The 13,586-nt window shown below is 39.0% G+C and overlaps 1 protein-coding gene across 1 annotated transcript in view; it reads left to right on the top strand.

The window, feature by feature from the left end:
• BDP1 (B double prime 1, subunit of RNA polymerase III transcription initiation factor IIIB) overlaps positions 1 to 13,586 on the top strand; it is a 437,422-nt gene that overhangs the window by 56,874 nt on the left and 366,962 nt on the right. The window contains exon 8 of the mRNA XM_053701442.1: positions 1,427 to 1,481. Within this exon, the coding sequence (XP_053557417.1) occupies positions 1,427 to 1,481 (55 nt within the window). The remainder of the gene's footprint in view (positions 1 to 1,426; positions 1,482 to 13,586) is intronic.

Here is a 13,586-nt window from a genome sequence, read left to right as displayed (position 1 = left end):
TCAGGTAGCTGTTTCAGTTTGATTCTTCTGCTAATGTTTTAAGTTTTTTTTTTTTTTTTTTTCCAATTTATGAGAAAAACTTATTTTTTGTTGAATTAATTTTTTCAGTGGAAATGGCTGTTTTTATTTTATCCCTCCCTTTCTAGTGACTCTTCTGTGGACTTCCACATCTTGTGTATTTCTATCCCATACGTCACTAGCTCATGGACTCTTGCCAATTACATGAAAGAAAACATATATTTATGTAACTTACCTGATTAATTTCTTTCATATTGGCAAGAGTCCATGAGACCCACCCTTTTTCTGGTGGTTATGATTTTTTGTATAAAAGCACAATTAAATTTCCAGTACCTCCTTTTTTTGTATGCTTTTTTTACTCCTTTTTCCATCACCCCACTACTTGGCTATTCGTTAAACTGAATTGTGGGTGTGGTGAGGGGTGTATTCATAGGCATTTTGAGGTTTGGGAAACTTTGCCCCTCCTGGTAGGATTGTATATCCCATACGTCACTAGCTCATGGACTCTTGCCAATATGAAATAAATGAATTTATCAGGTAAGTTTTTAAATAAATTATGTTTTTTCTAACAAATTTACCCTTTTTTTTAAAAATAAAAAAAATAAAAAAATATAGTCCCCCTATTTTCTGCAGTGTAGCTCCCCCCCCCCCCTCCTGGATCCCTTTCCAAAAAAATTCCCACTTCCTTTCCCCTCTCCCTCCTTGGCTTATACACTGACCTTACATTTTGTTGACTGTGCGTGCGTAAGCATGCTCCCTCCCCCCTCCGCATCCTCACAGGATCCGGATGTCACACCGGCGATGGGCCGCCCACTCGCCACCCTGCTAAGGCTCCCACCCACCAACTATCGGCACCACCGCTGTCCGATACAGAGAGGGCCACAGAGTCTCTTCATCGGTAACTCTGCAAATCTATTTCTGCAGTGCCCCACTCGTGGGGCATGCAGAAATAGTGTGATCTTGCTATTTTGAGCGAGATCACAGCAGAGAGAAGCCCAGGGTACGACGTTGGTCGTTAAGGGGTTAAAGTGATAAACTGGTCTGACCCCTGGTTGATTCTCGGAGCACTAATTGCTAGCGCAAGCTTGCGTTAGCAATAACCAGCCACTTGTAATGACTGGTTAATTATCATGTTCCCATAAATAGGAAAATTTTGCCCATTTTCAGGCACACATTCAATTAGTGCTCCACTTGTAATCTAGCCCTTAACTGGTGAGGTGTCAAGTAGGGGTATAATTTGAAGCAGAACTATTCATTTTATCTTGGACTCAATCCGTAGATATTTTCACTGCCCCAATGCAACATTCATACATTTGTGGCTTCCAGCGATGTCTTTTTAGCATGTTATTGTATAGATCAATACATACAGTACAGTATCTAGCAATAAATCTATATTTCTGTTTTCCAGAACAAGTTTAAACGTGAGGAACGAGCAAATGGCTGGAGGATAGACAAGGCTTTTAGTAAGTTGTTTAATACCTTATGTTTAGTAACTTGTATACACAAAGGATGTGCTTTAAAAGGAAAATGAAACCCCAAAATGTCCCTGTCTGATTTAGCCAGAACATACTGAATTAAAAAAAAAAAAAGTTTCCAATTTACGTCGATTATCAAATTTGCTTTGCTTTCAATAATTTCTTTGTTGAAGAGATACCTAGGTAAGTGTCTGGAGCACTACATGGCAGGGAATAGTGCTGCCATCTAGAGCTCTTGCTCACGGCTAACATTCTTGCAAAACTGCTTCCATATAGTGCTTCAAACGTGTGCATGTTCCTTAAAGCGACAGTCAAGTCCAAAAAAAACTTTCATGTTTCAAATAGGGCATTTAATTTTAAACAACTTTCCAATTTACTTTTATCATCAATTTTTCTTTTTTCTTTTGGTATTCTTAGACCTTGAAGGCCGCCTCTAATCTAAATGCATTTTGATAGTTTTTTTTACTGCTAGAGGGCATTAGTTCACATGTTTCATGTAGATAACATTGAGCTCATGCACGTGAATTTACCATGGAGACAGCTCTGATTGGCTAAATTACAAGTCTGTCAAAAGAACTGAAATAAGGGGGCAGTCTGCTGAGGCTTAGATGCAAGGTAATTACAGAGGTATAATGTGTATAATTATAACTGTTGGTTATGCAACACTGGGGAATTGGTAATAAAGGTATTATCTATCTTTTAAAACACAAATTCTGGTGTTGATTGTCCCTTTAATTTGTTTCAACAAAAGATACCAAGAGAACAAGGAAAATTTGGTAATAGGTCCCACTAATATAGAAAACCATAGAATAAGCTACCCTTATTATATTTATTATAGAGCAATCAAGAATATTGTAAGTATGCAGGGCACACATAAAGTAAACAAACATTTGGTTGTGAGGTGGTAGGCATCTGTCAATTGATGAGTTTTCAGATTTACCATTTAAAGGTGGAGGAGTCTGACAGATTGAGGAAGTTTTTACTGGACTGGATGACACCCCAAAGAAGTCGAAATGGCGGAAGTATCTAGAGAGAGACCAAGGGCAACATTTATTATGAGGCGAATGCAGCTTATATTTATGAAGCATTGGTTTAAACGCGTTTCAAAATCACCCTGGATTAATGCTCACAAATGAATAAATCTTGCCCCAAACTTTACAGATTAATTTTAAAACTAGGAGCCAGCTCACAATGTTAAAGGGACCCAACATTTTTTTCATGATTTGGATAGAACATACAGTTTTAAACAATGTTCCAATTTACTTCTGTTATCAAATTTGCTTTGTTCTCTTGTTATCTTTTTCTTAAAGGGACAGTATTCACCAATTTTCATATAACTGCATGAAATAGATAGTACTATAAAGAAGAGTATGCACAGATACTGATCCAAAAATCCAGTATAAAACCTTTTAAAAACTTACTTAGAAGCTCCAAGTTTGGCACTGTTGATTAGGTTAGCAGGAACACCCCAGGGATTGATAGCTGACACTCCCCCCCCCCCCACTCTCCCCTTCCCTGCATATGAAAAGACAGATTATACAAACAGAAGCCAGCAGTAGTAGTAGTGTGTATACTTCTGAAACTATGGGGGCTTGGTTAAGAGTCTGAAAATCTGCACGACGTTATTAAAAAAAAAAAAAAAAAAAGCAAGGGAGACGGGGCTAACAGCAGAAAGAGAAAGACGTGTTTTTGTATAGCTTCGCCTGTGATTAAACATAAAGACCTCTTTGTGTTTGTTTAATAGCCAAACTTTTAAAAATTTACCGGACACTTGACCCTGCCGCTGGTAGGGGATTGATTTAGAACTTTACAGCTCTTCAAAACTTACGAGGAGCACTTCAACTCCACCAGGATCTAGGAGTAAACGGAAGCCGGCGGAGGGTCGGGGCTCCGTCGGCAATCTACAAGATCTGACTGAACAGCAAGAGATAGGGAATCATCGGAGGGTATCTATTACCCGAGACCAGCTGTACTTACACAGAGAGCCTAGAAAAAGCCTGTTTGTGATCGGAGACCAAGCGACGGAGTCTTTTGGGTTGAGTGGTGATATTGGATACTAACCAGTTAATAGAGCTCATCGACAGTGCAAGTGGGACACAATTGGACTACCCGGTTCTTAACCCTTAATAAGCCAGAGACAATAGTATACTTGCAATCAGTACTGGGAGAAAATTGACATAGGGGTGTCTGGAAAATAACGGCGGGAAAATATGCCATATTTAACCTCCTTCTACAAATAACTAGTGCGTCATTAGGTGGAGGAAAGTAGAATAAATAGAAAGACGCTGAAGGTGCTGTATGAAACAACACAAGGAACATATTAAATCTAAAAAATAAATATCTCTTCTGAAATTAATATTAAGGAGAGAAAATAAAATAAAAAAATAAAATAAAAATATATATATCTAATCTATATCTATCTGTATCTATATATCTATATATCTATCTCTTTGTTTACATACTTTATAATTCTTTGTATTTAGGATGGCCTTTGGTATTTGCAACTATTCAACTAGTTTTGTATTATACTCCAGGCTTTCTCCTATGGGGGTCTGTTTTTTGAATGTGAACGTTCTTCTATCGTAGTATTATACATTTTATTTGCATGCATTGTACTATTAGTGTTGTCTCATTCCATCTGGGCATTTCTATATCCGGTAGTAAGTACTTACTATGTTGCATTCTAACCTCATATTATCATCTAATGTTTATTAGATTGTGGCTATCAATCTTATGTTTGGATCTGTTTTAGTCGTTCTCTGTTAAGGCATCAAGTAGGCTAGTATTTAGATGGTTATGTATGGGTTAACCTTGCACTTAGGGCAGTGGGTGTTGTTTTCATGTTTCAACTGTCCAATGGGATAATGTGTGTGTGTGATTACTTAAACCGGTGTGACACCAGGCACTGCAGGCTATGACTACGGCTCACTGCCGAAACGCGTAAGCCATTAGTGCCACACCATGTTTCTGTGTGCATGTTGCTGCCATTCACCTGTTTTAATCGTTGTGAACAATAAAGTTGAATTTTAGAAGATTCCGGGAATGCTTTTGTTTTGTTATCCATTGCTTTGCCAGCTTATCCGCGGATATCGGCTCTGGGGAGGTGTGAGCCGCAATCGGGAAAGTCATTGGAGGAACAGACCCTACGATGTGTAAAGGGGTGTGACCTAGTGACGTCTGAGGTACGCAGCTGATTCACGAGGACGCCGAGCCACGCCGGTGAAGACTGAGGAGCACTTGGAGAGGTATACATACATACCCGTGCACCATGAAGTTTAACTGAAGTCTGGTAAGATTGGCCACTAAGCTAGTGGACTGTATTTGCTGCTGCATTATCTTTTGGGCAACCTGCCTGTGTAATATGATTTTAGACTCTGGCATCACGCTATAGTGACCCTTATCCATAAATTGTGTGGACTGGATGTCTGACCTGGTTGCAATTGACTAGAACAGATTTATGATCCCAAGTAACCTTTCTGTGCAAATGTTCAAGATATGCCGCAGCTTTCTCCTCAAGTGTCCCAAATTTTATCGTCCACACATGCAGTGCCCTGCGCTTCCTCTCATACTACGCCTGGAGTTACATTGCAAGACATCGCTTCCCTCATGTTCTCTGCGGTATCTGATGTGTTGTCTGCTTTTCCCATTCTGGAGGGAAAGCGCAAGAGGAAATGTAAAGAATCAGTGAGTATGGTTTCTGACACAGTCGTGACTATTTCGAATGTTCCCTCTCAGAAATCTGAGGAGGAAGATACTTTGATAGCATCTGAGGGTGACTGACAGTGTAATTCCTTCTTCTGATACTGAAGTAGTTTCCTTCAGGTTTAAGCTAGAACACCTCCGTTTTGGTACTTTATACCTGAGTACAGTCTGCTTGCTTTGATTGCACCTGGAGGTGCGCTAATATCTGTAAGTCTGACCATTATCTGGGAATTTTGGTTTCCAAACTGTACTGGGCTATGGATATTGTCTTGTGTCATTCACAGGTATAGGAACTACGATTGCTGCTTGCTGGTTTCCTCTGAGTCTCTTCCCTGCGGGTATACAGTGAGCTGAACCACTGCTAACTGATTCAGCCTGCGTCATTTGCACCATTGGGTGCTCTATGTGAGTATATTTCTACCTCGCACTGTTTTAATATTGGGCAGACGTTTCTAGGCCATATTGGCGCCTCTGTGTCTCCTTCCTCTTAGATTCATCATCACCAGGGACTGAACATCCTTTTGACATAGTGCTGCCTTCCTTTGGACTTTGGAATATAAGTACTTTTATTATATATATATATATTTTATTTTTTATATTGTATTTGTATTACATTTTAGGATCCTACTTATGTGTTTTCAGGAAGCGCCCCTATGGGATTGGTGTACTTTGTATATCCCATTTTTTTCTTTTTAATTCCTTCTTCTGATACTGAAGTTGTATCCTTCAGGTTTAAGCTGGAACGCCTCCGTTTGTTACTTAAGGAGGTTTTGGCTACCTTGGATGACTCCGACACTACTGTCCTAGTCAATCCTAAGAAGTCTAGCAAGCTAAACAAGTATTTTGATGTACCTTCCATGGTGGAGGTTTTCCCTGTACCAGATTGGACTACAGAGATTAATGCTAAGGAATGGGAGAGACCAGGTATTCCTTTTTCTCCATCCCCTATTTTTAAAAAAGAGTCAGCAATAGGAAACACCATCAAGGAGTCTTGGCAGACGGTCCCCAAGGTGGAAGGGGCAATTTCCACTTTAGCTAAGAGAACCACTATTCCCATAGAGGATAGTAGTTCCTTTAAAGATCCTATGGATAAGAAGTTGGAGGGGTTGCTCAAAAAACGATGTATGTACACCAGGGTTTACAATAGCAACCTGTGCTACCGTCACTAGTGCAGTGGCATACTGGTTTGATGCATTGTATGATTCTATTCCAGGATAGGATCAAGGCCCTTAAGTTGGCCAATTCCTTTATTACGGATGCTTCCCTACAGGTTATCAAGCTGGGAGCAAAAATTTCAGAGTTTGCCGTGCTGGCCCGCAGAGCCTTATGGCTGAAATCCTGGTCGGCGGATGTGTTGTCTAAATATAAACTCTTGGCAATTCCTTACAAGGGTAAGACCTTGTTTGGGACGGGCTTGGCTGAAATTATTTTTGACATTACGGGAGGAAAGGGTAATTTCCTCCCTCAGGATAAGAGGAATAAGCAGAAGGGATGTCAGAGTAATTTTTGTTCCTTTCGAAACTTTAAGGGTAAGCCTTCCTCTCCCTCTACCAAACAGGAGCAGTCCAAGCATTCCTGGAGGTCCAACAAGTCTTGGAACAAGGGAAGGCAATCTTAGAAGCCCGCTAATGACTCATTTGACATGAAGGGTCTGCCCCCGATCCGGGACCGGATCTTGTGGGGGGCAGACTTTCCTCCTTTGCTCAGGCTTGGGTTCGGATGTTCAGGATCCCTTGGTGGTGGAGATCGTGTCCCAGGGATACAAACTAGAGTTCTAGACCTTTCCTCCCAGGTGCAGGTTTCTGCTCTCAAGATTATCTGTAGACCAGATAAAGAGAGGCGTTTTTACACTGTGTTCGGGACCTTTCCGACCTGGGAGTGATAGTTCCTGTTCCAATGCAGGAACAGGATCTGGGATTTTACTCCAGTCTGTTCGTGGTTCCCAAAAAGAGGGAACTTTCAGACCAATTTTCGATTTCAAATATCTAAACAAATTCCTCAGAGTACCGTCCTTCAATTTTGGAAACTATTCGTTCTATTCTTCCCTTGGTTCAAGAGGGTCAATTTATGACAACAGTAGATTTAAAGGACGCTTACCTGCATGTTCCCATCCACAGGGATCATCACAAGTTTCTGAGGTTTGCTTTTTCTAGACAAACACTTCCAGTTTGTGGCCCTTCCATTCGGCCTTGCCACAGCTCCCAGGATTTTTTCAAAGGTCCTGGGATCCCTGTTGGCGGTACTCAGGTTGTCAGGCATTGCAGTGGCACCTTATCTGGACGACATTCTGGTTCAGGAGCCATCCTTTCATCAAGCAAACTCCCACACAGAGATGTTATCTTTTCTGCGCTCTCACGGATGGAAGGTGAATTTGGGAAAGAGTTCCTTAATTCCAGCGACAAGGTGTTCTTGGGAACCATAATAGATTCCCTATCAATGAAAATATTTCTGACAGAGGTCAGAAAATCAGATTTTTGATTCTTGTCTGATGCTTGTCGTCTCCTCAGCCGTCAGTGGCTCAATGTATGGAGGTGATTGGTCTGATGGTAGCTGCCATGGACATCATTCAGTTTGCCCGTTTTCACCTCAGACCTCTGCAGTTATGCATGCTCAGTCAGTGGAACGGGGATTATGCGGATCTGTCTCCGTGATTACATCTGGATTAGGGGACAAGAGATTCTCTTCTTTGGTGGTTGTCTCAGGCTCATCTCTCCCAGGGAACCTGCTTCCGTAGACCCACCTGGGTGATTGTGACAAGGCTGCTGGGATGGGGAGCAGTATGGGGCTCTCTAAATGTTCAGGGGACATGGACTCCGGGAGGAGTCTGTTCTACCCATAAACATTCTGGAGCTGAGGGCAATCTTCATTGCTCTTCTGGCCTGGCCTCAGTTAGCTTCGGCCCGGTTTATCAGGTTCCAATTGGAACAACATAACTTCAGTGGCTTACATCAACCATCAGGGAGGTACGCGGAGCTCCTTGGCCATGACGGAGGTAGCCAAGATTATTCAGTGGGCGGAGACAGACAACTGCTGTCTGTATGCAATCCACATTCCAGGAGTGGACATTTGGGAAGCGGATTTTCTGAGCAGACAGACCTTTCACCTGGGGGAGTGGGAACTCCATCCGGAAGTGTTTTCCAGCTTGATTCTCAAATGGGAACAGCTGGAACTGGATCTCATTTGCATCTCGTCAGAATGCCAAGCTTCCGAGGTATGGGTCAAGGAACTTCCCATTTAAGCTACTCTTCACACGATTGAGTACCACATATTCCTGTACCAGAGTGGAAGAGAGGATTTCCTTACTTCACATCAACGTAGAAACTTCAGACCCTCCAATTTCGCCAAAACCACAAAGGAAAACATTTCAACGCGACTAGACCCTAGTGGAACAAAATGGTAGACCTAAAAATGCTAAGCAGAATTCAAGTCCAGTATAAGAATCCAATTCTTCCAGTATGGAAGATTCCTCACCTACCTGAAGAGGACTTTAACAAGAAATTATGTTGGACTCTGTTTCTTGAGTGAGAGGAATTTCAATCCTACCTGAAAAGGACTACAACAAAAGTGTATGATAGAACTCTAAAATTGGTAATCTGAACTAAATATTCATAAAGTACTAAGAAAAATGTTTGAATTATGTTGTTATTGTAGTGACTATAAGATAAAATCTTCCACCTTGCTACTTCCCCTTACCTTTCCTTCCCTCCCCATGCCCATCCCTCACCTACCCTTTCTACCTATTCACCCCCCCCCCCACACATAACCCTCCTTTCCATTTCCACCTTCCACATTACATGTACATGTTCACTTCCATAGCCTGCATGTGGGCTAGATTTGACAATTTAGATGTTATGTATTTGCCTTCACTTAAGGCAACTAAATGGTTTAAAAAGTTTTTATTATGCTGTTTTATACTTGTCATTAATGTTTTATCTTGTTTGGTACATCACATTTTTAATATAACGAAGATTTACTTACATATACTACAATGTAGCTCACAGTGTTAAGAAACTGTTTGGGTTACATGCCCACAAAGAAAGATTTGAAGATTGAATATCTAGGCATCATAGTCCATTTACAAACACCTAAACCCAATAGGATACAAGAGTACGAGCACCTTATTCATAATATAATTCATTTGCACCAATGCATATCAAGGTAATTTCTCACAATGTTAGAGGACTTAACTCGAACATCAAATGGAAAAAGGCTATTCTATTATATAAGGCCATGAAAGCTCACATTGTAATGATACAGGCAACTCACTTCACATCCCAATGCATGCCCAAATATTGGGACAATCTTTACCGTATCCAATATCATGCCATTAGTAACGAAAAGAAGTGTGGTGTTTCTCTACTACTCCATTCCTCATTAAATTTCACGGAGGAAGAGGTGATAAGAAATAAAGGAGGAACATTTTTGATAGTGAGAGGACTAATACAATATACACCAGTTCTATTGGTTAATATATATGCACCAAATGAGCACCAAACCCCTTTTATCTCCAATATCCGTAAACGCCTAACACAATGGAAAAAGGTTTAAAACCATTATAGGAGGAGACTTTAACATGACTCTGGATGACGAGCTTGACAGAACCATAAAAGAAAAGAGTAATATATCTGTTACTCCCAAAACAAAGCACTTACTTAGAGACCTCCTTTTTTACCATAATCTTATTGACTGTTGAAGAGCATTATGTAAACAAGAACGGGACTATACATACTTTTCAGCGGCACACGGTACACATTCAAGAATGGATTACCTACTTACTAGTCGTTTTAATTCCCCTTGTCCATACGGAAAATATTACAAATTGTTCATGGTCTGACCATGCAATTATAGAAATAACACTCAAAGGTTTAATAAATCCACGACGAATGAGATCTTGGACCCTATACCCAAATCTACTAAAAGACGAGATCTTAAAACAAAAATACTCCAACAAATTAGAGTATTTAATTTAATACAGACTTTGCCCTCTCAGCTTTTACGCCAACCTAAGCCATCACTCTCTAAATCTTTAAAAGACCAGAATGAAGCGCTTGACCAGATACTAAATACAGAGGCACTAAATTCAATTAAAGTAGTAGATTCCCAATACTATTTGTATAGTAATAAACCATATAGAATGCTTGCTAACAAATTGAAGGCTATCATTAGGATCACCACAGTACCTCAAATGGTGAAACTACTAATGACCCTTTACACATAGCAAATACATTTGCTGACTATTATGCAACACTATATAACGTTGACGGAACTCGACAAGAAGATAATAAAACTAGACACATTTTTAGTCGTCACAACACTTAGTCAATTATCACAAGAGGAAAGGGATATGTTAAATCACTATGCAAGAAGTTTAATTAGCCATGAAGGACTTAAAAATGAATAAAGCCCCGGGTCCTGATGGATATGAAGGACATTTTTATAAAGACTTCCAATCATCCATAACTAAACAATTAGTTAAACTATTCAATTGCATTATGCAAGGAAACAATATTCCCCCAGAGAGGCTTTTAGCTAGAATATCAGTAATTCCAAAGCCTGGGAAAAACAGACAATATTATAAAAATTATAGGCCTATATCCTAAAGCGATTTACTAAAATGTTATCAAACAGATTAGCCAGACCAATTATGAATTTAAAAACAAACCTGATGACATTCCCACGTCACCACTCAAGGGGGCGCAAAACAGACCAATATGACACTATATAATAACAATAAAAAATATAAATGGTGACTATAATTATTGCATATTAAATGCTATGACTTATCGGTCCAAGGTGTGACCAGTCTCTAAAGATGAAAATTCCACTTGGTTTAGCACTCCTTGGTGTCTTTGTCCTCAGATCACGGCCGCTCCTTCCCAGAAGTAGATCAGAAAAAAGGAATCTGTGATGGTGCAAACAAAACACAGAAGGGCGCTTCCTAGTGTAATAGCGTACAAGATATATATATATATATATATATATATATATATAATGTGTGTGTATATATGTATGTGTGTGTATATGTATATATGTGTATGTATATATATATATATATATATATATATATATATATATATATATACATATACATATACACACACACACCTCCGTCAGGGGCGTAGTCTCCAACAGCAAACAAACAGGCTCTCAGTCAAGTGATAAGTATAAAATCACTTTTAATAAAATAGTATAAAAACAGTGTACAGAAAGTTCCCACTATGTATTTGAAAAAAGGAATCCTTTTTTTTTTTTTTTATTGTGAATTTAATCCACACAGATCCGGTGGGGTTCATTAAGGACAGAGAAGCACCAGACAATGTCCATAAAATAGTAGACCTCATAAATTGGACCTCCACAAAAGGAATGCCTTCTCTGTTTTTTTCCCTGGATGCAGAGAAGGCATTTGATAGAATAAATTGGGAATGCACACAGTTTTGACTAAATTCGGGATAACGTGACCATTTCAGGATGCATTGAAATCCATATACTCTAAGCTTGAAGCGTTTGTAAAACTTTCACGGTATCAATCTAAATCTATTAAAATTAGAAATGGAAGCAGACAAGGGGTGTCCCCTTTCGCCCCTAATATTTGCATTATGCATGGAACCTTTAGCGGCTAGAATTAGAGATCATAAAGATATAACGGGGATCCCATTAGGAAGACATAATTATAAGATATCGTTATTTGTGGACGATGTTATTTTATCTAACTAAACCACTTTTATCACTTGCTCCTTTATACTCATTAATACAAAATTTTGGACAATTATCAGGATACAAATGAAATGAAGATAGATGCAAAGCACTAGATATAAAACTACCACACCATACAAAAAAGTTCCTGGAATGAAACTTTAATTTCTCATGGGCGAAAAAAATTGATTAAATATTTAGGTATTAATACAACCCCAAACGTAAATAACCTATACCAAGCAAATTATTCTTCCATATTTTCCGAAGTTAGAAAGCTAATGACTATTTGGACCAAATATAAAATCTCTTTATATGGAAGGATCATCACCACTAAAATGACGATATTACCAAAACTATTATATATCTTTCGATCCCTTCCTATTTCTGCCCCATTATCAAAACTTCATAAGTTACAAAAATACATTCTAAATTTTATCTGTCAGGGGAAAAGGGGAAGAATTAATTAAAAACGATGTTGCAACACAAAAATGGAGGGGGGAGTGGGCATTCCAGACTTTGTTTCATATTACTATTCCGCACAAATGGCACAGACATTACAATGGTACAGAGTGACGAACATGCTGCAATGGGTAAATCTAGTAGCTGAAATGATAGGAACTAACCAAATCTAAAAACTTTTATGGACAGGAAAACAAAACTGACCAACCCATACAAAAATCTACTTATCAGTCAATCACACTGTACACACATAGAATACGCTAACAAATACATTTTCGTTACTTAATGTTAGGCCAAGAGTTACACCTTTGGTAACGTTGCAATCATCCATAACGGTACAAGTATAGGAGAAGTGGGTAAATAAAGGCCTTTATAGGATTAGGGACACCATAATCAATGGTAAAATCGTTACTTATAATCCGTATGCAGAAATGGAACAAAATATATGGTTTCGTTATTTGCAATTAAAGTCTAGAATTTATGGGGTATTGGGTACTCCAATTGAATCTTTGTAAAAGAGGCCCATCAAAGGCTTAATCTCAAAACTCTATCTTCTATTTAACCTTAAAGACAAAGTCACTAAAACACCAATGATGCTTAAATGAGAGCATGAGCTAAGCAAAATGTGGGGTATAGCCATATGGATAAAACACATAGATAAGGGCTCATCTTTTACATTTAATGCACTATTAAGAGAAAACTATTTGAAAGTTTCACATGGATGGTACTATTACCTGACTAGATTTCACAATTCGGATGACACACTACCCAAATTATGCTACAGTGGTTGTGGGGAATTGGGAACATACACCCACATGTGGTGGGAATGTAATAAAGTTAAAGAAATTTGGGCCAATATATCCTATCTCTTAAGTATAATTTTTTTGGGGGAAAATTACACTTTCTTCTGAACAAGCATTACTCCACTTGCCAGTGGATGGAATATTAAGTAAACATTTGAATTTAGTAGCAATGATATGCAATATTACTAGATTAAACATAGCCAAACAATGGAAAACAGACCCACCTGGGTTGGAATGTATTTTAAAACAGATTGAATATCATTATAACATGTCTAGCACAGTGGCTACCATGCTCAACATGAAAGATACATTTGTAGATCAATGGGAACCATACATAATGTACTACGAGGCACGATGACGCCAGACACCCACACTACGAGTCTAATAAATAAGGCATAGTAAGTATGTTTTGTCCCAAACTATGATATTCCTAACT

The sequence above is a fragment of the Bombina bombina genome, chromosome 2 (assembly GCF_027579735.1).
Source record: "Bombina bombina isolate aBomBom1 chromosome 2, aBomBom1.pri, whole genome shotgun sequence".
Lineage (NCBI taxonomy): Eukaryota > Metazoa > Chordata > Amphibia > Anura > Bombinatoridae > Bombina > Bombina bombina.
This window is presented reverse-complemented; position numbering and strand designations above follow the sequence as displayed.